The 25748-nt window shown below is 41.4% G+C and overlaps 1 protein-coding gene and 1 long non-coding RNA gene across 3 annotated transcripts in view; one reads left to right on the top strand and one right to left on the bottom strand.

The window, feature by feature from the left end:
- LOC137752665 (uncharacterized) overlaps nucleotides 1–22002 on the bottom strand; it is a 54483-nt gene extending 32481 nt beyond the window's left edge. Inside the window, exon 1 of the long non-coding RNA XR_011071255.1 lies at nucleotides 21915–22002. This is a non-coding gene — a long non-coding RNA (uncharacterized lncRNA). The remainder of the gene's footprint in view (nucleotides 1–21914) is intronic.
- Nucleotides 1–25748, top strand: part of CDH13 (cadherin 13) — a 1028096-nt gene that overhangs the window by 196344 nt on the left and 806004 nt on the right. For both annotated transcript variants that reach the window (XM_068528121.1, XM_068528122.1), the window contains exon 2: nucleotides 24335–24446. In XM_068528121.1, the coding sequence (XP_068384222.1) occupies nucleotides 24335–24446 (112 nt within the window). The remainder of the gene's footprint in view (nucleotides 1–24334; nucleotides 24447–25748) is intronic.

Here is a 25748-nt window from a genome sequence, read left to right as displayed (position 1 = left end):
AATTCACCATGATTCACTCACAGCGTGTGTCCTGCGTCTTTAGTAAAATGTTTAAAGTGTCTTCCTTTGTGGTTTCCCAAGGCTTTGAGTGTGAAGTACGCCTTGTGTATAGAAGGTGCTTCATTTGCATTTATTGAATGAATGAGTGAGTGAATGGTGAATCATCTCACGCTGTGGTTCTCAAACTTGCGTGGGCATTGGAACCCCCCTGGAGGACTAGTGAAAACACAGATTGCCGTGCCGCCGCCCCCATCCAGAGTTTCTGACTCAGTGGGTCTGAGGTGGGGCCTGAGAATCTGCATTTACAACAGGCTCCCGGGTAATAGGGAAGCTGCTGGTCCAGAAACCACATTTTGGGGACCACTGATGTAAAGTTTATCATAGCTTCACTTTCTTTTGATTCTGACTGTTACCTAATCTCATCTCACTCTTCCTGCCTTTGGTTGAAATTCCCTGTCTGCAAACCTTTCCAGACAAGTTATCCAGTTCAGGGTCTCTCCAACTTAAATATTTCATATATATATAAATACATATATATATATATAAATATATATATATATATATATATATATATATATATATATATATATAATATATATATTTAATAGAACCATATTCTCTTTCACGTTTACTTTTATTTAAATCAATTTACTATTTGGCCCAAATATATTAAGAAAGGACATTATCTGTCATTACCATAAACAGAAAATCAGCATTTCTTACTATAAATAGGAGGCAAACATTGAAATAAAGACACAATAACCAAAATTTTAAAAAAATGTTCATCTGAGTATACTGCCTAAAATTATCTCACATACCACAGTGATATATGTAACCCACTTTGAGAAATGTTGATGACAAAGGAAGTCAGGCCTAAAGAGATTTTTTTTTTCCAGAAGAAGACAAGTAAGTCCCAGAGTAATGGAAATAATAGCATCTTGGCATTTTCTGCTGCTGACTTTGAACAGCAGACATCACAGTCCATTACAAGGCCACTGATACCGATGCCTGCATTCTACAATGCCTCAGGCTTGGCTTTAGTAGGAACCTATCGGACTCACATTTCTCTGTGACACGAGGAGCTGAATTCAGCTCAACCAATAAAGTCATTCTAACTTGCATTTTCATAACCCACCCTTCCATCCTCCAAGTGTGACTTTCATTGTTAGGACAGAGTTGTTCAGTCAATGGATATGCAGTCCCTTTAAAGGGATATTTATCACCTTTGAAGAATCTTATTGCCAAATCTTAACAGTCTTTCTTACAACGAAGTCTCAAATCACTATCAAGATTAAGAGGTGGAGCTTGAATGAGCTTCGGTGGAGCATCTCATGATAAAATAGATTAAAGTCTTACAATGGGCAACCCATTGTAGTAGAAGTCAAACAGATATGCAAAAAATCTCTGAGTTTTCGGCAGGCTGTGTGTATACTGTGGGTGACCCCAGAGGGTAAATCATACGATTGCGAGTTAAACCACTTGGATTCTCCATCAGGCTCAGCTGGGTGACCTTGAGTGAGGCACAGAAGCTCCCCAAATCTTAATTAACTCCATCTGTAAAATGGTGGTAGTGATAACGGGAAGGAGTTGCCAACCTCAGAGACTTGTGGTGAGGATTACATGGGGAAGTTTATGTAAAGTGCTTCCCCTGGGTTCTGGCTCAGAGAAAATGAATGAAATACCGCCGTTTGTGTCAGGGTCCCCAAGACCACCTCCAGTGTCAGTGACCCCCTAGGAGGACTCACAGGGCTCAGGATATAGTCATACACATGGCTAAGATTTATTACAGGGAAAGAATGCAGAGCAAAGTCAGCAAAGGGAAAAGGTACATGGGGTGAAGTCAGTGGAACCAGGCACAAGAGTCCTCTCCCAGTGGAGTCACAAGAAGAGCATTCCTCCAGCAAGGAGTTGTGACGACAGATGTGAAATGTTGCCAACCAGGCAGACTCACTAGAGACTGAGTACCCTGAGTTTGTATTGGGTGCTGGTCCCATGAGGTCCTTCAGCCCGGTAGATAACGAAATTCCAGGCTCTCGGAAGGATGCGGTGCAGCGTAAACCACACTGTGCAAACAGCTCTGGCACAGTGAGGCACCCTTATCAGGGTGGTGGGCACCCTTATCAGGGTGGTGGGAACCCTCCTGAAATCCAAGTTCCCAGATGCCAGTCAAGGTCCAACCTTGCAAACCGTCCATTCCAAGGCTGCATTCTCAGATTTGCTGTGTTAACTCTTTTCTGCACAGCGTCATAGGCCATAAGGCCTCACCTAACTCTCTGGCCTCATCCACCGTGCTGCCCTCCAGCCCCCCTGGCCTTCCTTGCATCATTGGGCGTATCCCCGCACCAAGCCTTGCCTTTGTGCTTGCTGCTGCCTCAGCCTCAAATGATCTTCCCCCAGCTTGGCGAGACAAAATTCTCATCATTCTCCTCATCAAAGATGCTTTTCTATGCCACCTACTGTCCTTCTCCCCACCACGTCATTCAGCTTTCATTTCTCTATAGAATTTGCCACTCTGCAATTATCCTCTGTACTTATTTTTTACTTGTTCATTAGTATCTCCTACACTAGAATTAAGTTCCATGAGGGCAGAAAAAACACATCTGTCCTGCTTGCTATGTTGTCTCCAGTATCTAGTACAGGACTGGCAGGTAGTAAGTGCTCAATTAATATGTCACACGGATACTGAGAATTATTGTGAAATATTTAATTGCTCTTGTCCCAAAGAATGAAGTAAACCCCTACGTCCTGTTTACTAATTTACAGTATTTTCTTTGGATTTTGGGAAAAAAAAAAAAGGTTTTTTTAAAAATATTGAACTTGCAGAAAATTCACACAAATAATATTGTGAAGAGGCTGAGTGCCTCTGGGCTTTTCAAATCCCATCTTTCCACAATGATACCTTCTCTGCAGGAGCCTAATTCAGAAAGGACTGGTTCATGGACGGCTGCTTGAGAAGCTCATGGCTTTGTTTACACTCAGGGTAATTGTGGGTGCCTCTGTTTTCAGCTTCTTGGCCTAGATTCTCCCAGTAGTTCTCCAGTTCTGTGACTGATGTCACAGGTCAGGAGGGTGCTGAGCAGCTTCACTGGCCCCGTCAGGCCCCCTCCTTTCCCTCTGCACCTTGCCCTCTGCTCCATGTGGAGGTCCCCTGACCTCTGGCTTCCAGGGGCATAGCCCAGGCGTCTGCACACTTTTTCCTAGAGAGCAAGTCTGTACTGTAGTGTGAAAGCAGACATGACAACACATACATATGATCATATGACGGTATCCACACTAGGCTGGGAGACTACACTACATAGTGTAGTCTGTGAGCCTGTCTGTGTTCCAGGACTTTATTCACAGGAACAGGCAGTGGGCTGAATTTGGCCTGTGGGCTGTGATTTGCCAGTCAATGCTTGAGCCACTGGGGGACTAGGGCAAGAGCTTAGAAGCAGGGAGGAGAGGAAGCGTCTGCAGTCTGCGGTGTCCCTCTCCTGGGGGTCACAGGGAGCCCCTCTATGTAGCTCTCTTTGTTGGGTCTGGAAACCATCTCGTCTCCTAGAACTTCAGGCTTAGCTGAGGTTAATGTGCCCTGCTCTTACTGGGATGCATCCCTGTGCCCTGTGTTCCTTCTCCCCAACCCTGCCCATCCTTTTGCTGGTTCCAAGTTAAATGGCTCAATTTGAGTATGATGTCAATTTCCTTCTGGGGCTAGGATACCTGGGACTGAGGCGTTTCCTGGGAGACGGGACTTTATGGGCTAGATCCCAAACAGTCCCAGGGAAACCAGGGCGATAGCTGAGACCCAGCTCTCCCTCCTCCCCAGTCCCTTTCCCACTGCCTTAGTTCTGGCCCTCAGCACCTCCCACTTAGATGCTGGCCTTGCTGGCCATTTAACACAGTGTTCAGATGGGGCTTGTGGTCATCACATCGACATGCACCTCTCTGCTTACTTGCTTATTTGCCCTTAGACTAAAGTCTGTAGCTGATGTCTGACTATCTAGTGTAGTCTCCTAGCCTAGTGTGGATACCTTCATATGATCATATTTTACACTGTATAATTTTTGAAGAAGATCGCTTCTCCTCCAAATTTTACTACTGGGAAGATATATTGTTTTTCCATTAGAAGGTTCGAACTTACTCTGAAAGAGTAGTAGGATTAGCAGAAACTTTGACTATTGCATTAATCTAGCTTGAGCTGAAAATATCCTAAGGACTGACTCATGAAATTTCAGGTAATTGAACTTCTGGACTCAAATAGACATGAGAAAAAAAATATACCGTCCTTTTCAAACTTTTCAGCTCAGCTGTTTTCTTTCTTCTCAGTTCAAAACCTGATGAATGTTTGCTTGATGGGAAGAAGAAACTGGCTGATCCACACCTAAATTTAATGCAGAAATAATAATGAGGGAGGGGGTTTGGGACTTAGTGTATTTGTATCTAGATATGCCTTTTTTGTTTGTTTTTAGTGAGAAGCGGGTTGAAGATTCTTCCTGCTTGTTGTAGAGATCAGAGAGGAGGGGGGTCATTTGCCACTGCAATGAAGCTGAGGGAGGGGATGTCCTCGATCTTTGGAAACCAGCAATAAGCCACTTTTATTGCCCTAAAATGTTGTTGCCTTTGAACAAGCGGGCTAAGAGGAAGGGTCTGATGCTCTGAAAAAATATGAACTTGAGTAATGGGCCAGGCTGACTCAGCTCCCCAGAATACAGAAGACAGTAAATATGGAAGCAGTTCCAAGAGGAGAACACTGGAGACTCTTTTAAGGTGGTTTTAGTTTCACTGCAGCACAGTTGAGTTCTCTGCAACACATTCAAGGGAGACCCTTTTCCTAGGAATATTAGTGGATGAAAAATGGAAGCTCGGGTGCTCGGGGAGGTCAAGAAGGAAGAGGCCTGGGTGTAAGAAAAATCTATATAAGACACAAATGCAAACCAAAAATCACTTTTAAATTTAATTTAGGAAAACTAAGGGCACAACTAGGATAATAAAAGGCAGATGTTATTTGTCGGTGGGGACAAATAAAGAGAGGCATGGATGGTGGTCATCTGGAGGTGAAATTCTGCCCATCAGGGGGATATCCTTATCACGCATGGAGTGTTGTTCTGTTTGACTCCAATCCCAGTGCTGTCTCAAACCCACGTACTTAGTGAAAATCCTTGATATTTAAATGTTAGCAATTAATCTGTGAACTAAAGGCCATCTAACAGATATAGTGGTCATATGTGGCCTGCTGGCCAGCATAATTTGCACCCTCTCTGTTAGAGCCTGTTTGTCCTTGGAACAAATTCTGTAGCTGATGTTTGAGTATCTAGGGAGACACTAATGTGGCTGCCTTGTGTGTGTTCTGAACGTTAGTATGGTACTATAGACAAACTTTCAAGGTCATATTGATTATCCCCCAGCTTAGCAAAGCAGCAGCTCCCTAATTATGTCAGAAGGCAGGATTATCTTTGATCATTTGAGCTAGGACTCTGGATAAAACATCAAAAACAATATTTAAATAACACAAGGTCAGGGATCAAGGATTCATTGCATTTTCTCTTACTGTAAAACCAAATTATGGTGGGCCATTTTGCTCCATTAGTCACAGTTTTCCAGGCTGTTTTGATGTGTAATGTAACCCCATCCTGGATTATAAAATGTCACCCTGGGAAGGAGGGAAGCTCTACTTGGTGTCATGGTGGGTCATGCTCATAAAGGCCCTGCAAAAGTCCAGGCAAATTCTTGGCCCTGATGACCCAGGATTAGGAACTGGCACACCCAGTGCTGGGCTGGAGCTGCTCAGCTCATAGGAGCCAACTGTGCACGCATCTCTTCCCCACTCTGCATCTAGTGACTTCACGTTGGTAGCTTGAAATTGGCCATAATGGGAATATTTACACCATGGAAACTGGCAAACGTTACAAATCAAGGCATTTCTTTCTTGGAGAGCTGGTCGTTAAACACTTGCCAGGATTATTCTGGGTATTCCTCACTGCTGGAAGGTCTCCCTCTATTTTTTTCTCCCTTGAAATCTGAGACCACATTGTGTTCCACTTAGACATTATATTATTATCTTACTTGCTATTCTGGAAATATAAAGCAGAAAAAAGTTGCTTCTTAAATTATTTTCTAGTTTCTATCTTCTCAAGAATTCTTGCCTTTTAAAAATAAAATTGTGGGGCTTCCCTGGGGGAACAGTTGTTAAGAATCCACCTGCCAATGCAGGGAACACGGGTTCAAGCCCTAGTCCGGGAAGATCCCACATGCCGCGGAGCAACTAAGCCCGTGCACCACAGCTACTGAGCCTGCGCTCTAGAGCCTGTGAGCCACAACTACTGAGTCCACACGCCACAACTACTGAAGCCCGCACGCCTAGAGCCTGTGCTTCGCAACAAGAGAAGCCACTGCAATGAGAAGCCCGTGCACTGCAACGAAGAGTAGCCCCCACTCGCCGCAACTAGAGGAAGCCTGCACACAGCAACGAAGACCCAACGCAGCCAAAAATAAATAAATAAAATAAATAAATTTATTAAAAATATAAAAAGACTTGTTTTCAAAGACTTTAGGGATTTTTTTCATCATCTGGAATTTTTTCATGTCTCCATCTTGAGACATCTGAGTCCTTATGAGTAATTCTAGTAGCAGCACTGAAGAGGGAATTCAAGGATTACCATCATTCCTAGTCCTCCCCACTGTGCATCTTCTTCTGTTTAAAAGGTAAGGGTACACAGGCACAGTCAACCAAATTGATGTCTAGGACAGTGGTTTGTCTAGAGACCTTATTCACACCCCCCAACATTGAGTTTTGTCCTTTTTTTGACTTTTTCTACTAGATTACCTACTCCATTCTTATACTTTTTCTTTTTAATTAATTTATTAATTAATTAATTATTTTTGGCTGAGTTGGGTCTTTGTTTCTGTGTGAGGGCTTTCTCTAGTTGTGGCAAGCGGGGGCCACTCTTTATTGCGGTGCGTGGGCCTCTCACTATTGCGGCCTCTCTTGTTGCGGAGCACAGGCTCCAGACGCGCAGGCTCAGTAGTTGTGGCTCACGGGCCCAGTTGCTCCGCGGCACGTGGGATCTTCCCAGACCAGGGCTCGAACCCATGTCCCCTGCATTGACAGGCAGATTCTCAACCACTGTGCCACCAGGGAAGCCCCATTCTTATACTTTTAATTGTGTTTTAAAAGTAGGTATTTACATATCAATCCTTCCAATTGTGCTCTGTGTTCCTAAACAGTAGGGGCCTTATCTTACTAATTTTTGTCTATTTTGGCACTGACACATAATAGGCACTCAATAAATGTTACTTACATCAATGAATGAATCCTTCAGAATATGATTAATTGGCATGTAAAGAGCAGTCATTTTAATTCCTTCTGATTCAGGCAAATAAGAATTTGGAGACATTTTTCTCTTAACTGTACATTAATTAGGCAGTTAGATTTTAAAGAAAGATGCATATTACACTCCATGCTGAGGAAGGATATGAGGTGTTCTACTTAACACAATCAATTCTTGACCTTACCACCAGTTTTTGCTGGGTTTATTTCTTTTCTTCTGGAACTTTTCAAAGCAAGAAACTTTAGCAGTAAAAAACCAATTTAACAAGATAGACATTTAGTTCAATAGAAGAATTTTCCTGGTGTGAAAAAATAAATTACAGAAAGGACTTTGCCTCTGAAAGATAATTAATAAAAACCTTCCAGTATGATGACAAATCTGACATCTTGTCTAATGTCTGGCAGAGAAGAAAGTGTTGAGAGTTGCACAGTTAGAATAAAATGTTCCACTTCACAGCAAGGCCAGGCAGGATCTGATAATTATTTCTAAGCAAGAAAAGGTCATAGTTAGTTGTTAAATTGACACAACATCAGGCCTGGATATATAACTATTGACCATCAGTAAGGTATCCATTTAGATTTTCCTGATTTCACAGGCAAATATTGCCAGGAATGTGGGGAATTGTGGAACAACAGCCTCTTGGATATTTTTGCTTTTCTTTTTTTTTTTTAATTTCAGCTTTATTGAGGTATAATTGATAAACAAAATTATAAGCTATTTAAAGAATACGTCATGGTGACCTGACACACATATATTGTACATTGAGAAGGATACCCCCATCTAGTTAGTTAATATATCCATCGTCTCACATATTTTTCCCTTCCTTCTTATTTTTTTTTTTTTTTTGTGAAAACATCTGAGTTCCAGCCTCACAGCAAACCTCAACCATACAACACAGTACTATCAACCATAGTCACCTCAGACCTTATTCATCTTGTATCTGAAAGTTCATATCCTTTTACCAATCTCTATTTTCCCCACACTCAAGCCTCTCACAACTACTTTTCTACTCTCTGATTCTATGAGTTTGACTTTTGTTTGTTTATTTTTTTTTTTTAGATTCCAGATATATGTGATACCATGCAGTATTTGTCTTTCTCTGTCTGGCTTATTTCACTTAGCATAATGCCCTCAAGTTCCATCCATGCTGTCAAAAATGGCAGGATTGCCTTCTCTGTTTCTCATGACAGAATAATAGCCATAAATAAATATATATATAATTGTATTATAGATACACCTTTCCTTCCCTTATATAAGTTATTCATGGGTGGTAGTAGGCTGAAAATGGTCCCCTGGTCCTCAGGTTCTAATTCCCAGAACATGTGACTGTTACCTGGATTACCCAGGTGACCCTGATGTAATCACAACCATCCTTATAAAAGAGATGTGGTAGGAGTCAGTTAGAAACAGAAGGCAACATGATGATTGAAAAAGAGAGACAAATAGATTAGAAGATGCTATGCTCCCAGCTCTGAAGATGGAGAAAGGAGGCCATGAGCTAAAGGATGTAGATGGCGTATCAGAGTTAGAGACAGAAAGGAAACAGGAGCCTGCTGAAGGGACACAGCCTGTGGACCCATTTTAGGCTTCTGATACCCAGAACTGTAAGGTAATAAAATATGTTTAAGCCACTAAGATTGTAGTAATTTGTTACAGCAGCAATATGTAACTAATACCTGGGGCTTGTCTTATGTTGTGTTCCCTTGAGAGCCTAAAACAAAGGACTAGATACAGGTAGTTTCCTTTGGCAGGTGACCAAAGAAACAGGGGTGAGGGGCAGGAGGAGGATGCAGGGGAGGAGGGAGAGAGCCAATGTAACAAGGTATCATTGATGTCACTGCTGTGGACAACGAGGGCTCAACCCACTGGGACCTCTCGGTGGCACTCAAATGTCTCTCAGAGGACTAGGTCTGGAAGAAGGCAGGTTGGGGCATTTAACCAGCTGCCACTTTCCAGCATCAAGGCCAACATTGAAGTCTGTGCTGCGAGCCTTAACTCCTCTGAATTTCCCAACTCTGCTCAGTCTCACTGTAACCTGTAGTGTAGGAACAAGCCCCAGAGCAGAATGTGAAAAGGTTGAGGATACTCTACAGGGCAAGTCTCAGCTCTTGGGGAACTGTAGTGACTGAAATTAGAGGTTGGCCAAGGTGATGGATTCAGGCCCTGATCTTCTGTTGAGCTGAATCCTCAAATCCCAGACCTATTCCTTTAGGAATAGGTCCTATTACCTCAGATAAGGACTCCTTTACTGACTTAGGGGATGCAGGTCTTAACTGACATTTGGCAGCACTAATTTAATTACCAAAATTTCATAGACACAAACACCATCAATTCTAGGGCAGGTACAGCCTCTAGTTTCTATTAAGAGCCAACAAACCAAGTCTTCCTAATTTTTCATTACCACTGTCTAGTTGATTAATCCTGGAATCTTAAGAGTGAAAAATTAATTCTATTGTGACAAAAATCGTGACTTCATTGAGTGAATAAGTTTTGGCTCTGTTTTAGCCCGTTTAGCCAGACTCAAGGAGGACATGTCTGGTCAATTCAATCCTATTTTAGACAACAAAACACTTTCAAATAATCTTGAAAACAACCCAGAGCTTGTTACCCCTCGGAAATTGCTCTCCGTTTCTTCGACTGGCATGCCTTAGTGTTTGCATTTACCTGATCCCTGCATGGAACTTTCTTTCTTATACTTTGCCACTTGAAAAATATCAATCATCTTGCCAATATGGCCTAATCTGTGACGTGGTCCCATGTCCCATTCTAATCCAAAGTGTGTGTTGTTCCTTTATTCTGTATTTTCATAACACTTAATACCTATTCCTCTGTATTAATGCAAATAACAACAATGGGTAGCATGTAGCACCTATTATGAGCCTGTTCCTGTCCTAAACCTTTTGATTTATGTTAAATTATTGAATCTCACAATCAATGAGAAGAGACACAATTAATGGCTGTATCATACAAAGGAGGAAACTAAAGCACAGAGACGTTAAGTAACTTGCCCGGGGCCACACAGCAACTACTTGGTAAAATTGGGATCTGAACCTAGGTAGACTAGTTCAAGAATCTTTGCTTTGAACTGCCTCCTAATTCCCAATAGAAAGTTTTATATTATATTATATTATATTATATCTTATATTATATGCCTGTGTGTCTGCCTTTCCTTCTAGATAATGAGTTTATCAAGGGCTTTGTTTATTTCTTCATCTCTGGCATGTAGCCCAGGGCCTGGAAGATAATAGGAACTTTAAATTTTGATTAAGGGAATTAACGAAAAAAAATGAACCCAACTGCTCTGTCATAACAGCAGATCAAAACACCCACCCCATCATTTCAAAGGAACAATTGCTAAGACAAAAGAAAAGAAACTATGCCTATTTATGCTCAGGAATGGAGCATGAAGGCATTATTTCTACATCATGACTTTCTGATGGCCTTGTCCAAGGGTTCCAAAGTCATGTCTCTTTTTTTTTTTTTTGAATTTTATTTATTTATTTTTTATATAGGAGATTCTTATTACTTACCTATTTTATACATATTAGTGTGTATATGTCAGTTCCAATCTCCCAATTCATCACACCACCACCCCCGCAACCCCCACTCTGCTTTCCCCACTTGGTGTCCATATGTCTGTTCTCTACATCTGTGTCTCTGTTTCTGCCTTGCAAACCAGTTCATCTGTACCATTTTTCTAGATTCCACATATAGGCGTTAATATACAATATTTGTTTTTCTCTTTCTCACTTGCTTCACTCTGTATGACAGTCTCTAGGCCCATAAGCATCTCTACAAATGACCTAATTTCGTTCCTTTTTATGGCTGAGTAATATTCCATTGTATATATGTACCACATCTTCTTTATCCATTCATCTGTTGATGGGCACTTAGGTTGATTCCATGACCTGGCTATTGTAAATAGTGCTGCAATGAACATTGGGGTGCATGTGTCTTTTTGAATTATGGTTTTCTCAGGGTATATGCCCCGTAGTGGGATTGCTGGGTGGTATGGTAGTTCTATTTTTAGTTTTTTAAGGAACCTCCATACTGTTCTCCATAGTGGCTGTATCAATTTACATTCCCACCAACAGTGCAAGAGGGTTCCCTTTTCTCCACACCCTCTCCAGCATTTGTTGTTTGTAGATTTTCTGATGATGCCCATTCTAACTGGCGTGAGGTGATACCTCATTGTAGTTTTGATTTGCATTTCTCTAATAATTAGTGATGTTGAGCAGCTTTTCAGGTGCCTCTTGGCCATCTGTATGTCTTCATTGGAGAAATGTCTATTTAGGCCTTCTGCCCATTTTTAGATTGGGGTGTTTGTTTCTTTAATATTGAGCTGCATGAGCTCTTTATATATTTTGGAAATTAATCCTTTGTCCATTGATTCGTTTGCAAATATTTTCTCCCATTCTGAGGATTGTCTTTTGGTCTTGTTTATAGTTTCCTTTGCTGTGCAAAAGCTTTTAAGTTTCATTAGGTCCCATTTGTTTGTTTTTGTTTCCATTTCTCTAGGAGGTGGGTCAAAAAAGATCTTGCTGTGATTTATGTCAAAGAGTGTTCTTCCTATGTTTTCCTCTAAGAGTTTTATGGTGTCCACTCTTACATTTATGTCTTTAATCCATTTTGAATTTGTTTTTGTGTATGGTGTTAGGAATTGTTCTAATTTCATTCTTTTACATGTAGCTGTCCAGTTTTCCCAGCACCACTTATTGAAGAGGCTGTCTTTTCTGCATTGTATATCCCTGCCTCCTTTGTCATAGATTAGTTGACCATATGTGGGTATATCTCTGGGCTTTCTATCCTGTTCCATTGATCTATATTTCTGTTTTTGTGCCAGTACCATACTGTCTTGATTACTGTAGCTTTGTAGTATAGTCTGAAGTCAGGGAGCCTGATTCCTCCAGCTCCGTTTTTCTTTCTCAAGATTGCTTTGGCTATTCAGGGTCTTTTGTGTTTCCATACAAATTGTGCACTTTTTTGTTCTAGTTCTGTAAAAAATGCCACTGGTAGTTTGATAGGGATCACACTGAGTCTGTAGATTGCTTTGGGTAGTATAGTCATTTTCACAATGTTGATTCTTCCAATCCAAGAACATGGTATATCTCTCCATCTGTTTGTATCATCTTTAATTTCTTTCATCAGTGTCTTATAGATTTCTGCATACAGGTCTTTTGTCTCCTTGCTACGTTTATTCCTAAGTATTTTATTCTTTTTGTTGCAATGGTAAATGGGAGAGTTTCTTTAATTTCTCTTTCAAATTTTTCGTCAGTAGTGTGTAGGAATGCAAGAGACTTCTGTGCATTAATTTTGTATCCTGCTACTTTACCAAATTCATTGATCAGCTCTAATAGTTTTCTGGTGCATCTTTAGGATTCTCTATGTGTAGTATTATGTCATCTGCAAACAGTGACAGTTTGTTTTACTTTTTCTTTTCCGATTTGTATTCCTTTTATTTCTTTTTCTTCTCTGATTGCTGTGGATAAAACTTCCAAAGCTATGTTGAATAATAGTGGTGAGAGTGGACAACCTTGTCTTGTTCCTGATCTTAGTGGAAATGGTTTCAGTTTTTTACCATTGAGAACGATGTGGGCTGTGGGGTTGTCATATATGGCCTTTATTATGTTGAGGTAAGTTCCCTCTATGCCTACTTTGTGGAGGGTTTTTATCATAAATCGGTGTTGAATTTTGTCAAAAGCTTTTTCTGTATTTTTTGAGATTATCATATGGTTTTTATCCTTCAAGTTGTTAATATGGTGTATCACATTGATTGATTTCCATATATTGAAGAATCCTTGCATTCCTGGGATAAACCCCACTTGATCTTGGTGTATGATCCTTTTAATGTGCTGTTGGATTCTGTTCGCTAGTATTTTGTTGAGAATTTTTGCATCTATATTCATCAGTGATATTGGTCTGTAATTTTCTTTTTTTTGTAGTATCGTCTGATTTCAGTATCACGGTGATGGTGGCCTTGTAGAATGAGTTTGGGAGTGTTCCTTTCTCTGCAATTTTTTGGAAGAGCTTGAGAAGAATGGGTGTTAGCTCTTCTCTAAAGGTTTGGTAGAATTCACCTATGAAGCTATCTGGTCCTGGACTTTTGTTTATTGGAAGATTTTTAATCAGAGTGTCAATTTCATTGCTTGTAATTGGTCTGTTCATATTTTCTGTTTCTTCCTGGTTCAGTCTTGGAAGTTTATACCTTTCTAAGAATTTGTCCATTTCTTCCAGGTTGTCCATTTTATTGGCATAGAGTTGCTTATAGTAGTCTCTTATAGTGCTTTGTATTTCTGCAGTGTCTGTTGTAGCTTCTTGTTTTTCATTTCTAATTTTATTGAGTCCTCTCCCTCTTTTTCTTGATGAGTCTGGCTAAAGTTTTGTCAATTTTGTTTATCTTATCAAAGAACCAGCTTTTAGTTTTATTGATCTTTGCTATCGTTTCCTTAATTTCTATTTCATTTATTTCTGCTCTGATCTTTATGATTTCTTCCTTCTACTAACTTTGGGTTTTGTTTATTCTTCTTTCTCTAGTTCCTTTAGATGTAAGGTAAGATTGTTTATTTTAATTTTTCTTGTTTCTTGAGGTAGGATTGTATTGCTACAAACTTCCCTCTTAGGACTGCTTCTGCTGCATCCCACAGGTTTTGGATCATTGTGTTTTCGTTGTCTTTTGTCTCTAGGTATTTTTTGATTTCCTCTTTGATTTTTTCGGTGAACTCTTGGTTATTTAGGAACATATCGTTTAGCCTCCATGTGTTTGTGTTTTTTACGTTATTTTTCCTGTAATTTATTTCTAATCACATAGCATTGTGGTCAGAAAAGATGCTTGATATGATTTCAATTTTCCTAAATTTACCAAGGCTTTATTTGTGACCCAAGATGTGATCTATCCTGTAGAATGTTCCATGTGCACTTGCGAAGATAGTGTAATCTGCTGTTTTTGGATGGAATGTCCTATAAATATCAGTTAAATCTATATGGTCTATTGTGTCATTTAAAGCTTCTGTTTCCTTATTAATTTTCTGTCTGGATGATCTGTCCATTGGTGTAAGTGAGATGTTAAAGTCCCCCACTATTATTGTGTTACTGTTGATTTCCTCTTTTATAGCTGTTAGCATTTGCCTTATGTATTGAGGTGCTCCTATGTTGGGTGCATATATATTTATAATTGTTTTATCTTCTTCTTGGATTGATCCCTTGATCATTATGTAGTGTCCTTCCTTGTCCCTTGTAACATTCTTTATTTTAAAGTCTATTTCATTTGATATGAGTATTTCTACGCCAGCTTTCTCGTGATTTCCTTTTGCATGGAATATCTTTTTCCATCCCCTCATTTTCAGTCTGTATGTGTCCTTAGGTCTGAAGTGGGTCTTTTGTAGACTGCATATATACAGGTCTTGTTTTTGTATCCATTCAGCCCGTCTGAGTCTTTTAGTTGGAGCATTTAATCCATTTACATTCAAGGTGATTATCAATATATATCTTCCTATTACCATTTTGTTAATTGTTTTGGGTTTGTTTTTGTAGGTCCTTATCTTCTGTTGTGTTTTACAGTTAGAGAAGTTCCTTTAGCATTTGTTGTAGAGCTGGTTTGGTGGTGCTGAATTCTCTTAGCTTCTGCTTGTCTGTAAAGCTTTTGATTTCTCCGTCGAATCTGAATGAGATCCTTGCTGAGTAGAGTAATTTTGGTTGTAGCTTCTTCCCTTTCATCACTTTAAATATATCGTGCCACTCCCTTCTGGCTTGTAGAGTTTCTGCTGAGAAATCAGCTGTTAACCTTATGGGAGTTCCCTTGTATGTTATTTGTCATTTTTCCCTTGTTGCTTTTAATAATTTTTTTTTTTGCCTTTAATTTTTGTCAGTTTGATTACTGTGTGTCTCAGCGTGTTTCTCCTTGGGTTTATCCTGCATGGGACTCTCTGCACTTCCTTGACTGGGGCGACTATTTTGTTTCCCATTAGGGAAGTTTTCAACTATAATCTCTTCAAATAGTTTCTCGGGTCCTTTCTCATTCTCTTCTCCTTCTGGGACCCCTATAATGCGAATGTTGGTGCATTTAATGTTGTCCCAGAGGTATCTTAGGCTGTCTTCATTTCTTTTCATTCTTTTTCTTTATTCTATTCTGCAGCAGTGAATTCCACCATTCTGTCTTCCAGGTCACTTATCCATTCTTCTGCCGCAGTTATTCTGCTATTGATTCCTTCTAGTGTAGTTTTCATTTCAGTTATTGTTCATCTCTGTTTGTTTGTTCTTTAATTCTTCTAGTTGTTTGTTCTTTAATTCTTCTAGGTCTTTGTTAAACATTTCTTGCATCTTCTCGATCTTTGCCTCCATTCTTTTTCCGAGGTCCTGGATCATCTTCACTATCATCATTCCGAATTCTTTTTCTGGAAGGTTGCCTATCTCCACTTCATTTAGTTGTTTTTCTGGGGTTTTATCTTGTTCCTTCATCTGGTACATAGTCCTCTGCCTTTTCATTTTGTCTATCTTTCTGTGAATGTGGTTTTCGTTCCACAGGCTGCAGGATTGTAGTTCTTCTTGCTTCTGCTGTCTGTCCTCTGGTGGATGAGGCTATCTAAGAGGCTTGTGCAAGCTTCCTGATGGGAGGGACTGGTGGTGGGTAGAGCTGGGTGTTGCTCTGTTGGGCAGAGCTCAGTAAAACTTTAATCTGCTTGTCTGCTGATGGGTGGGGCTGAGTTCCCTCCCTGTTGGTTGTTTGGCCTGAGGCGACCCTGCACTGGAGCCTACAGGCTCTTTGGTGGGGCTAATGGTGGACTTCAGGAGGGCTCACACCAAGGAGTACTTCCCAGAATTTCTGCTGCCAGTGTCCTTGTCCTCACGGTGAGCCACAGCCACCCCCTGCCTCGGCATGAGACCCTCCAACACTAGCAGGTAGATCTTGTTCAGTCTCCTATAGGGTCACTGCTCCTTCTTCTGGGTCCTGATGCGCACACTACTTTGTGTGCCCTCCAAGAGTGGAGTCTCTGTCTCCCCCAGTCCTGTCGAAGTCCTGCAATCAAATCCCGCTAGCCTTCAAAGCCTGATTCTCTGGGAATTCCTCCTCCAATTGCCAGAACCCCAGGTTGGGAAGCCTGACATGGGGCTTAGAACCTTCACTCCAGTGGGTGGACTTCTGTGGTATAATTGTTTTCCAGTTTGTGAGTCACCCACCCAGCGGTTATGGGATTTGATTTTATTGTGATTGTGCCCCTCCTGCTGTCTCATTGCGGCTTCTCCTTTTTCTTTGGATGTGGCGTATCTTTTTTGGTGAGTTCCAGTGTCTTCCTGTCGATGATTGTTCAGCACTTAGTTGTGATTCTGGTGCTCTCAGAAGAGGGAGTGAGCACACGTCCTTCTACTCCGCCATCCTGAACCAATCTCATGACTCTTTTTTCACCTTCCCTCTTTTCCTCCTTCTCTCAGTTTCCCTCCACTCCACCTTCCTCTTTCCCTCCTCTGTTTCTCCCTCTCCATTGGTTTGCCCAAATTATATCTTGAAAAATCAAGTAAAGGGAACCAATATTTTCTGAGTGTCTGCTGTGGGGCCAACACTATGGTAACCATATGAGTGTCCTGTGGCTGCTGTAACAACTTACCACATGCTTAGCAATGTAAAACAGCACCATGGATTATCTTACAGTTTTGAAAGTCAGAAGTCTCATTGAGCAAAATCAAGGTGCCAGCAGGGCTGTATTCCTTCTGGAGGTTCCAGGGGAAAATCCTTTTCTTGGTGCCTTTTCCAGCTTCTTGCGGTCTCTTGCATTCCTTGGCTGGTGGCCTCTTTCTCAGCCTTCAAGGCCAGCAATGGCAGGTTGAGTCCTTCTCACATGACATCACTATGACCTGGCTTTCATTGTCACATCTCTTTCTCTAAGTCTTCAGTGGTTTCTTCCATTTGCAAGGATCCTTGTGATTACATGGGGTCCATCTAATCTAGGATAATCACTCTATTTTTAGGTCAGGTGATTTTCAACCTTAATTCCCCTTTTCATGTAGTGTGAGATATTCACAGGTCCCAGGGATTAGACTGAGGGCATCTGTTGGGGACCATTATTCTGTCTACCATATAGCCTTTCTTTTTACATTATCTCATTAAAGTCCCCCAGGAACTATATGCATAGGTGGTGTTATGCTCATTTAAAGAAAACACAGTGGCTGTTCAAGTTTAAGTAATTTGCCAAAAGTCAGAGAAATGGCCACATAGCCAGTATTCAGGCTCAGATTAGTTTTGGCTTCTTGTCCCATGCTTTTCCAGTTATATGCAGCTTCCCTTTTAATAATTTGAGGAAAAGATACTGAGTATCATTCAATTAGAAATAAGGTCTAGAATGTTGGTCTCAAACTGTGTATGAAGGCAACAACAGGACCCTTTATCTCCCCAAGAATTACAAAATCATTTCTAAGTGTCGTGCATTAATGGCCAGGAAGGTGGCAGATGTTCTGTGTCCAGAGGCTGTAGAACACCAGGAATATTTCAAGGAGGTCAGACTCAGGGAGCGTGGATGACATGAACTGACACTCACAGTGAACATATCAATATGTGCGTGTGCAGGTGTGTGTGTGTGTCTTTGAAGTGCTTCTTTTCTCTGTGCTTTCCCTGTAGGCGGTGTGTCTTTATAAACCCTTCCAGGACTCAGGGTTTTAGGTCCCTGGCAGGATAAAGAATCAATCAGATACATTGCTGTAACATTTTTATATCCTGCAAATCAGAGATAGTAGCCTTTCTTCTCCGCCAGTCTAAGCCCCTCCAAACTGATTCCACTGGACTGACTTTGACAAGAGTAAACCGGAGGTGTTTTGTGGCAAGGATAAAGTAACTGTCCATCTACCCTAATAGCAAAAAGCGAGTGAGTCAGTGAAAGGAAAACAACAAGGGGCCAGGAGACACTAGCGAGTTCATCTGGAAAATACCATTTTGAAGCTGACTTAAGAGAGGATGAGATCTGAGCTTGTTCACAGCCTGCTGAGATAATTATTTGTGGCAGTAACTTTCTCTGTTTTTATTTATGGCCGCTTCGAATACAGTTGTGTTAAGCTTTTCTTCAGTTCTTCTGTTTCTCTGTGGCCTCTGGAACAGTCTATGATGCTGTGGTATAGAAAACCCTCTGCCCTTATGCCTTCCAGGTTTAGTGCATAGTCAGCCAAGTGTAACAAACAACCCCAGATCTCAGGGACCGCAGGCTGCACATGGAGTTTCCTTGCTGGGCATCTCTCCCAGGTGCTTGTCCTCTAAGCAGTGACTGATTTCTCTGATCGTTCTGTTGGATGACTCCACCACCTTGGAAGTCCTCCTATTCTGTTTTCCTAGATGGGTAAAAGAGGGCACTTCAGGGCCCAGGACTAGTGGTGAAAATCCTTCCACCCTCCTTTTGTTGTCAGTGCTTAGTCACATGACCAAAAATACTGCAATAGAGCCAGGAGCACATAGCTGTGGGTACTATTATGAGAAGTAACTAGAGACTCATAACAAGGAGAGTTCTTTGCTTGAAAAGCTTATTTCCAAAGTCTAAAGCAGGGGTTGCAAACTCAAATGCCTAGAGGGCCAGACAAGGGTGTAACTAAGTTGAGTGACGGGGAGCAGTAACGTAGGGAGTCGTGCAGGCAAGGATAGCTCAGAGAGGTGTGCTCGACAGGATGTGATAATTTAACTTTTATGACAGACTGCTCTGGCTGAAGCAGCCACACCTGCTGGCCCGATCCATCCCTTATGCTGCCAGTTGGCAACCTGCAGTCTGGGGCAGAAAAAAAATCATTTTTCTGGAAGCAAACTCCAAAGTTGGCTATGCTCTTGAATCAGCACCTCAGCACCTGTGAGGATAAACAAACACTCTTTCTTCTTAAAAGAGAAGGCTCTGAACAGCAGCACGGAAATGGAAGCTAAAAAGAGAAGCAGGTATGAAGAGTGTGTTGTCAGAATTTGCCATCTGTACATAAGCTTAGGGCAGGGGCTCATACATAGAGGACAGAGCCCTGATCTGTCATTTTATTCTCTTTTTTTAAAAAATATTTATTTATTTGTTTGGCTGCGCTGGGTCCTAGTTGCGGCACGCAGGATCTTTGTTGCGGCACGTGGGGTCTTTGTTGCGGCATGCGAGATCCTTAGCTGTGGCATGCAGGATCCAGTTCCCTGACCAGGGATCAAACCCAGGCCCCCTGCACTGGGAGCGTGGAACCTCAACCACTGGACCACCAGGGAAGTCCCTGAGCTGTCATTTTAAAGGATGCTCAGTGTCCTGCAAGAGCAGCCCAACTCAGTCCACAATAGGCCCTGATGTGCTTACTGTGCAGCTGACCCCAAGGTGCAAATTCTCTCCTTATCTTTTATCTGATTCAGATCCCTCCTGTTTCCCTCTGATACTTCTGAGCACAGTCTATCCAGTGAACAATTTTATAGTAGAAACAAAAGTAATATTTTGATGCTATTTGTCAGTGTCTACCCTGGGAATATGAGTGAATCCTGTATATTAATTTAAACATAATACATAGAAATAATAATAATAATAGTAAAAATAATAATAGCAAACATTTATTGAGCAATTATTATGTGTCCAGCACCGTGCAAGGCTCTTTACAATAGTTTACTCACTTAATCCTCATGACAACCTATAAGACTCTATCTGAGGAAACTGAGATACAGAGGGTTACAGCTAGTAACTGGCAGCTGGTAAACTGGGATTCATACAGAACCATTGTGGCTCTGTCCTGTGCTTATAGTCTGTCTGAATGTGAATCTGCCTTCATAAGCAGGCTGATTGTAATTTTCACGTAATAGAAATCCTTTGGTGATCATAAAACTTGATCATTGCTGAGCTTTCAAAGGTGTATTGGTTGCCTATTGTTTATGAAGTGCAAACTAATGCATAAATGAACAAAAGAACCATATAGGAAGACCGTTACTGCCATGGCATTAAAGATGCATTTGGAATGTCACTCATAGCCTATATTCTGGAAATGTTAAAGAGAGTTTGGGGAAAAGCATGTCCAGGTATCATATTTATAAGAGTGACATGTGATGATATTGGAGAAGGGGCTGCCTAATTCTGGAGTCATGTCTGAGTGATCATCTTAGACCAGTGAGGGATGCCTCTGCATATCCCACCACCAAACTCAGTGCTATTGAAGTTGAAGCCATGGTAAGCTCATAGCTGAATACTATTTGAAATCCGCTACAAAAATCAAGGGGTTACAGCAGTAACTCGAACGCTCTACCACTAGTGCTCAGCGAGACATTCAGCTTTTGGGGAGCCCTAAATTAGTCTGGATTCTTTTTTTTTTTTTTTTTAATTTTTTTTTAAATTTATTACTTATTTATTATTTTTATTTTTGGCTGTGTTGGGTCTTCGTTTCTGTGCGAGGGCTTTCTCCAGTTGCGGCGAGTGGGGGCCACTCTTCATCGCGGTGCGCGGGCCTCTCACTATCGCGGCCTCTCTTGTTGTGGAGCAGAGGCTCCAGACGCTCAGGCTCAGTAGTTGTGGCTCACGGGCCCAGTTGCTCCGCGGCATGTGGGATCGTCCCAGACCAGGGCTCGAACCCGTGTCCCCTGCATTGGCAGGCAGACTCTCAGCCACTGCGCCACCAGGGAAGCCCTGGATTCTTTTTTAAACGCAGTTTTGTCGTTTCAGAGATCTGTTGCATGAAATCCAGAGAGGCATAAATTCACGTGAAAGCAAAGTGTGTGTTGGTTAAAGAGACCACTCTATATTCCTCTCCATTTATCCAGCTAATTCTGACCCATCTTTGAGATGAAAGCAGAAATGCCCCTTCAGTGGGTTTGCTTTCCTTGATTCCTCTAGGTGAAGTTCGACTCCCGACTCCCAGCTTTTACATGCTCCTGAAGAGAGCCGTGATTTCCTTTCAAGTTAAGTTTTAATTTTAGTTAATCAATTAATTAAGTTATGATTTGTTAATGCCTCTCACCTTTTATAGTCCATAATAACAGTTAACACTCTTGACTGCTTATCCTGTGCAGCACTATTCTAATTGCTTTATATGTATCATTCCATTGAACCCACATGGCCACTCTCAATGCACATCTTGTTTTCCATATTTCTCTACATGAGAAAACTGAGACCAGAGTGGCTGGGGGAAAAAATGCCAAATAGCACAGTCAGTAAAGGGCAGAGCCAAGAATGAACGAAGTCAAACAACCCTGGAATTCATGCTTTTAATGATTGTCTTATAGGGCTTCTCCATAAGCTCCAGGACACCACCTAGCAAAGTGCTCACTGAATCCCAGGAGTTTAACAAATGTTTGGGAATAAGTGAATGAATGGACACAGGGAGGAGAGAGTGAATGAATTATTTGACTTGTTCTTACCTCGCTAAGTCACACTTGCCCAGGAGAGTGCTGTGTGTTCATATTACAAAGCCTTTAACCTGAATTTTGCCTGGTGGATGAAGTGACCCAAGAATTTGCAAAAAAAAAAAAAAAAAAAACTTTGAGCCTCTGAGAGTTCTCCCACCACTCTCACCCTCCCTGAGCATCTGCGGTTCGAAACGGTTTATTTTTCCTTTATGATTCCAGAGGAATCCTAAGTAGAACCTGCCAAGAGGCCAGGACAGAGACTAAGCCACAGAGAGATAAGCACCAGGAATTCCACTCACCTGTACTCTCAGTCAGTCCTGGATTCTTAGCTCAGGATCCCTGGAGAAATGTCGTTTGCCTTAGTTCCTCAGGAATGACTGGTTTACTGGTCTGGGATTTGAGGGAAGAATTAGCTGATTATAAGGTTAACATATAATTGTAGGCATAAGGTGCCTGGAGGCGACCCTTGACCACTTGATGTTTAACTGAATTAACGTTGGCCAGTTATAGATTTTCTGCTTGCATAATTGCCAGCAAATGATTCTGAGTCCTGAATCTGCATTTTCTGTGTGCACCACTTGGGATGTCAGCGTTATGATTGCCTTAGACGTGATCTACCCAGAGCCTGCTCTCAAGGCAAGGGAAAGTTTTACACACAGAAGTGCTCAGATATGCGACTATAGCATCCTTCCCCCCTTTGATTTTAGAAGGATGATGTCGGTCAGGGTGATGACCCTCCTATTTCACTTCCTCTGATGTTTCTCAGGCCGGCCACATGGTGAACCTTGGGAGGTTGATTCTTCCTCTTGTTCCTTGGGTTCAGTGCATTTCAGAGGGCTGGTATTTAGAGAGAAGCCCTGGTTCCACAGCTTCCAACCTTTTGTACACTCCTTTGAGATCACCGGTGGGGATGATAACGAGTTTTCTTCAACAGCCTGTGTGCAGTGGTTAACAGTTGGCATTCTGGTATGGCTGAGTCACTTCGCTGTGCACCTGAAACTATCACAACATTAATCAGCTAGACTCGAATACAAAATAAAAAGTTAAAAAAAAAAAGAAGAGTTTGCATTCTGGTATCAAAGTTTAGTTTCCCAATAAGCAGACACTGAGTCAAAGACTTGAGTGCAGAATAGTTTTATTTGGACGGTGATGTCAGAAAAATACCAACAGGGGATGAGTAAATGAACCAAAGAAGAGAAGGCAGCTAATGGACGGTGAGTTATCAAGCCAGATACCACCGTGGACAACTGTTGCTTAAGTCCAAGTGGGAGACAGAACGCTTGCCTCTGCGTTATCTCACCTGAGGGCTGGGGTATTCACACGGCAGTTTTCATCAGTTATGGTGATGGTCTTGGGGGTGTGAATTTCCAAACACTGCCCGCTGGCGCCATTCTCAGATAAAGCAGCCTCCCACAGGTTTCAGAGAAATGTCCCAGGCAAAAAAATACAGAAAGTCCTGCCTGAAGGGTGTAGGCGGAGCTCTGTCAAAATCAGAGAACACTTAAACCTGGATTCAGATCCTGGCTCCACCCATCCTAACTGTGTGATTCGGGGCAAGATTGTTAGCCTCTCTAGAATGTCAGGCCCCTCGTCAGTAAAATGTGTCTTGTAACACGCTAAGTACATCACAGCGCTGTTGTGGAGATTGAAGGAGATCATGCGTACAACAAACTTAGGACAGTGCTTGCCATAGCAAGGCTGAAACATATTAGCAATCATTGTATTGTAAGTATCATGGAGCGTCTTCTCTGTGCCAGTATATGTGGTAGGTGCTTGGCATAAAAAATGGGGGAAAAGAGGTAATCTCTAACTTCACACTGCTTATCGTCTTTGCCTACTAAGCCTATGACTATTTCTTACCTGACTTCATTACAACCCTTGTCCAAGAGTGTTTTCACATAACTTTGACGTTCCAAAACACATAAACTAAATTTTTGACTTCCGGATGAAGTGCCCCAAGGATTTGCAAAGACAAAGCTGAGCCTTCAGAAGCAACTGTAAAATTTAAATTTCCTAGTAACCAAACATACTAGAGTCAAAAGAAAGGGGTAAGATTTATTTTAATAGTGAATCTATTTGGTCCAATCTGTAAAATAGCATTTCAACACGTAATCCCATAAAAATTATTAATTACATATTTTACTTTATTTTTCTTTTCAGTATTTAGTCTTCAAAATCCAACACGTATTCTTCTACTGACAGTTTCAGCCCAGCTACATTTCAAGTGCTCAGTAGTCACCTGTGGCTCATGACCACCATATCGGACTGTGAAGGTCTACGGGGCCCTGGATTCTTGTTAGAAGTAACTTCCAATGGAATAGTTGCGTTTTCCTCCTCTTTGTCGATGACAGCGTTCCTTTGCATCTATGAAAGTGAAGTTGGTTTTAGCTCAGGCATCATGTGAAATTGACAGTTTCTGTAATGAAATTTCACACGTGGAAACCATGGTGAGATTCTTAGCAGGTGTAAAAATCTGAGGAAGTTATTTCTTTAACGACAACTTAATGGAAACTGCAGCAGCTGTTCCCATTTGCGTGTTTTCCAAATCTCATTGCCAAAACGAATGGTTGGCAGCCACAGGAGAGGTATCAACCTACCTCTTAATTTGGGAAATGAAATTAAAACCTCAGCTCGTGTCTAAAAGTCACAGATTTGGTAAAAGTTAGCAGGGCAAACGTATAAGCCGCTGTTAAAATATTGATGGTTTTGTTTTTCTCAGGTGCTGCTGCTAACATCTGCAGAAGATTTGGACTGCACTCCTGGGTTTCAGCAGAAATTGTTCCATATCAATCAGCCAGCTGAATTCATCGAGGACCAGGCGATTCTAAACTGTAAGCAGTGTCACTTGACGATGCTTTTGGCCTATTCGCCGATGTCTAAGAATGTGACTCAGGATACGGTATTCCCTAAACTAAGTATTTTCTGATCGTTTTTCTTATGTCACTGCTTGACCCAGGGTGGAAGGTCTTGAGGTAGGGCTTTGTCAGCTTAGAGGTGAATAGAGTGGTGTGTGTCTCTTTTTAGTATTTTATCACCGATAAGCGTTTCCTGACTGCTCCCAGGAAAGGGGACCACCAAGCCTCCAATGTATGAAATCCATTTCCTCTGGGCAGATCCTGAGAACAGACCATTGCCTTCCTATGGATTGCTGTTCTACCTCATACATAGCATTGGATCAAAATAATGGTGAGAGCAGGATGTTAACTTCTGGGAATTTTTAGGCATAGGAATTTAAACTCTTATTCTTAATGCTAATAAGATAGTTCTCTGAAAGATTTGAAACCTCTACTGGCTATTCTAAACTCAAATCCCCCCAAATCCAATTAATTTCCTCAAAATATGCTCTGCTCAGATCTGTGGTTATAATCTCTTCCTATTTTTAATGCCAGTGTTATATTGTTTTATCTTTATGAGGGCATGGAGTGCATTGCTAAATGCATAACAAGCTTAGTTTTAGCACGATGAATTTAAAATTGATGGTAGACAAATAAGCTTTTAATTGTAGGCTCTTGAGCAGCATTCTTTAACATTTGGGAATGAAGGATATAAAAACAATGGTTTAATTTGGTCAGATGCTCTATGGTCCCTTTAGGGAAGATAACTGTACATTTGCCCTTATGGTCCCAGGTTTGCCTTTCAGGATAAACACATTCCTTCATTCCCGTGCTATGTGGCTGGCATGTTTAAAGAAAAGGGGGAAAAGAAAACTCAGCCTGTTCGATTGGATTGTTCTGTGAGGCTGGAGCACATTTTAAGAGTTGAAAGGAACACAATAATGAAGATACAACGTTGAGCATCAAGGGAGCCCTCCAAGGTGAAGCCCATGCACATCTTGATGCAATTACGCCTATGAAGTCATTTCAATAATTAGAGTCTATAATGACAAGGTGCAGGACTGGCACAATAAGTGAATTCCAGTATGTGATTTCATGTTAATTTGATCCCTGAGTGTGACTCCTGGGTCAGGCCATCACGAACTCTCATTTGTCTTTTGATTCTTCTGTTTATCAGAATCACTATATTTTAAACGGAACTTGGTTTAAGATACCATTTTTCTGGCTCTCGTCTCCTCTCGTCTGCATCATCTCCTCTCTTCTCTTCTCCTTCTCTCTTTCTTTTCTCTTTTTCTCCAA

This window comes from Eschrichtius robustus, chromosome 19, assembly GCF_028021215.1.
Source record: "Eschrichtius robustus isolate mEscRob2 chromosome 19, mEscRob2.pri, whole genome shotgun sequence".
Classification (NCBI taxonomy): domain Eukaryota; kingdom Metazoa; phylum Chordata; class Mammalia; order Artiodactyla; family Eschrichtiidae; genus Eschrichtius; species Eschrichtius robustus.
This window is presented reverse-complemented; position numbering and strand designations above follow the sequence as displayed.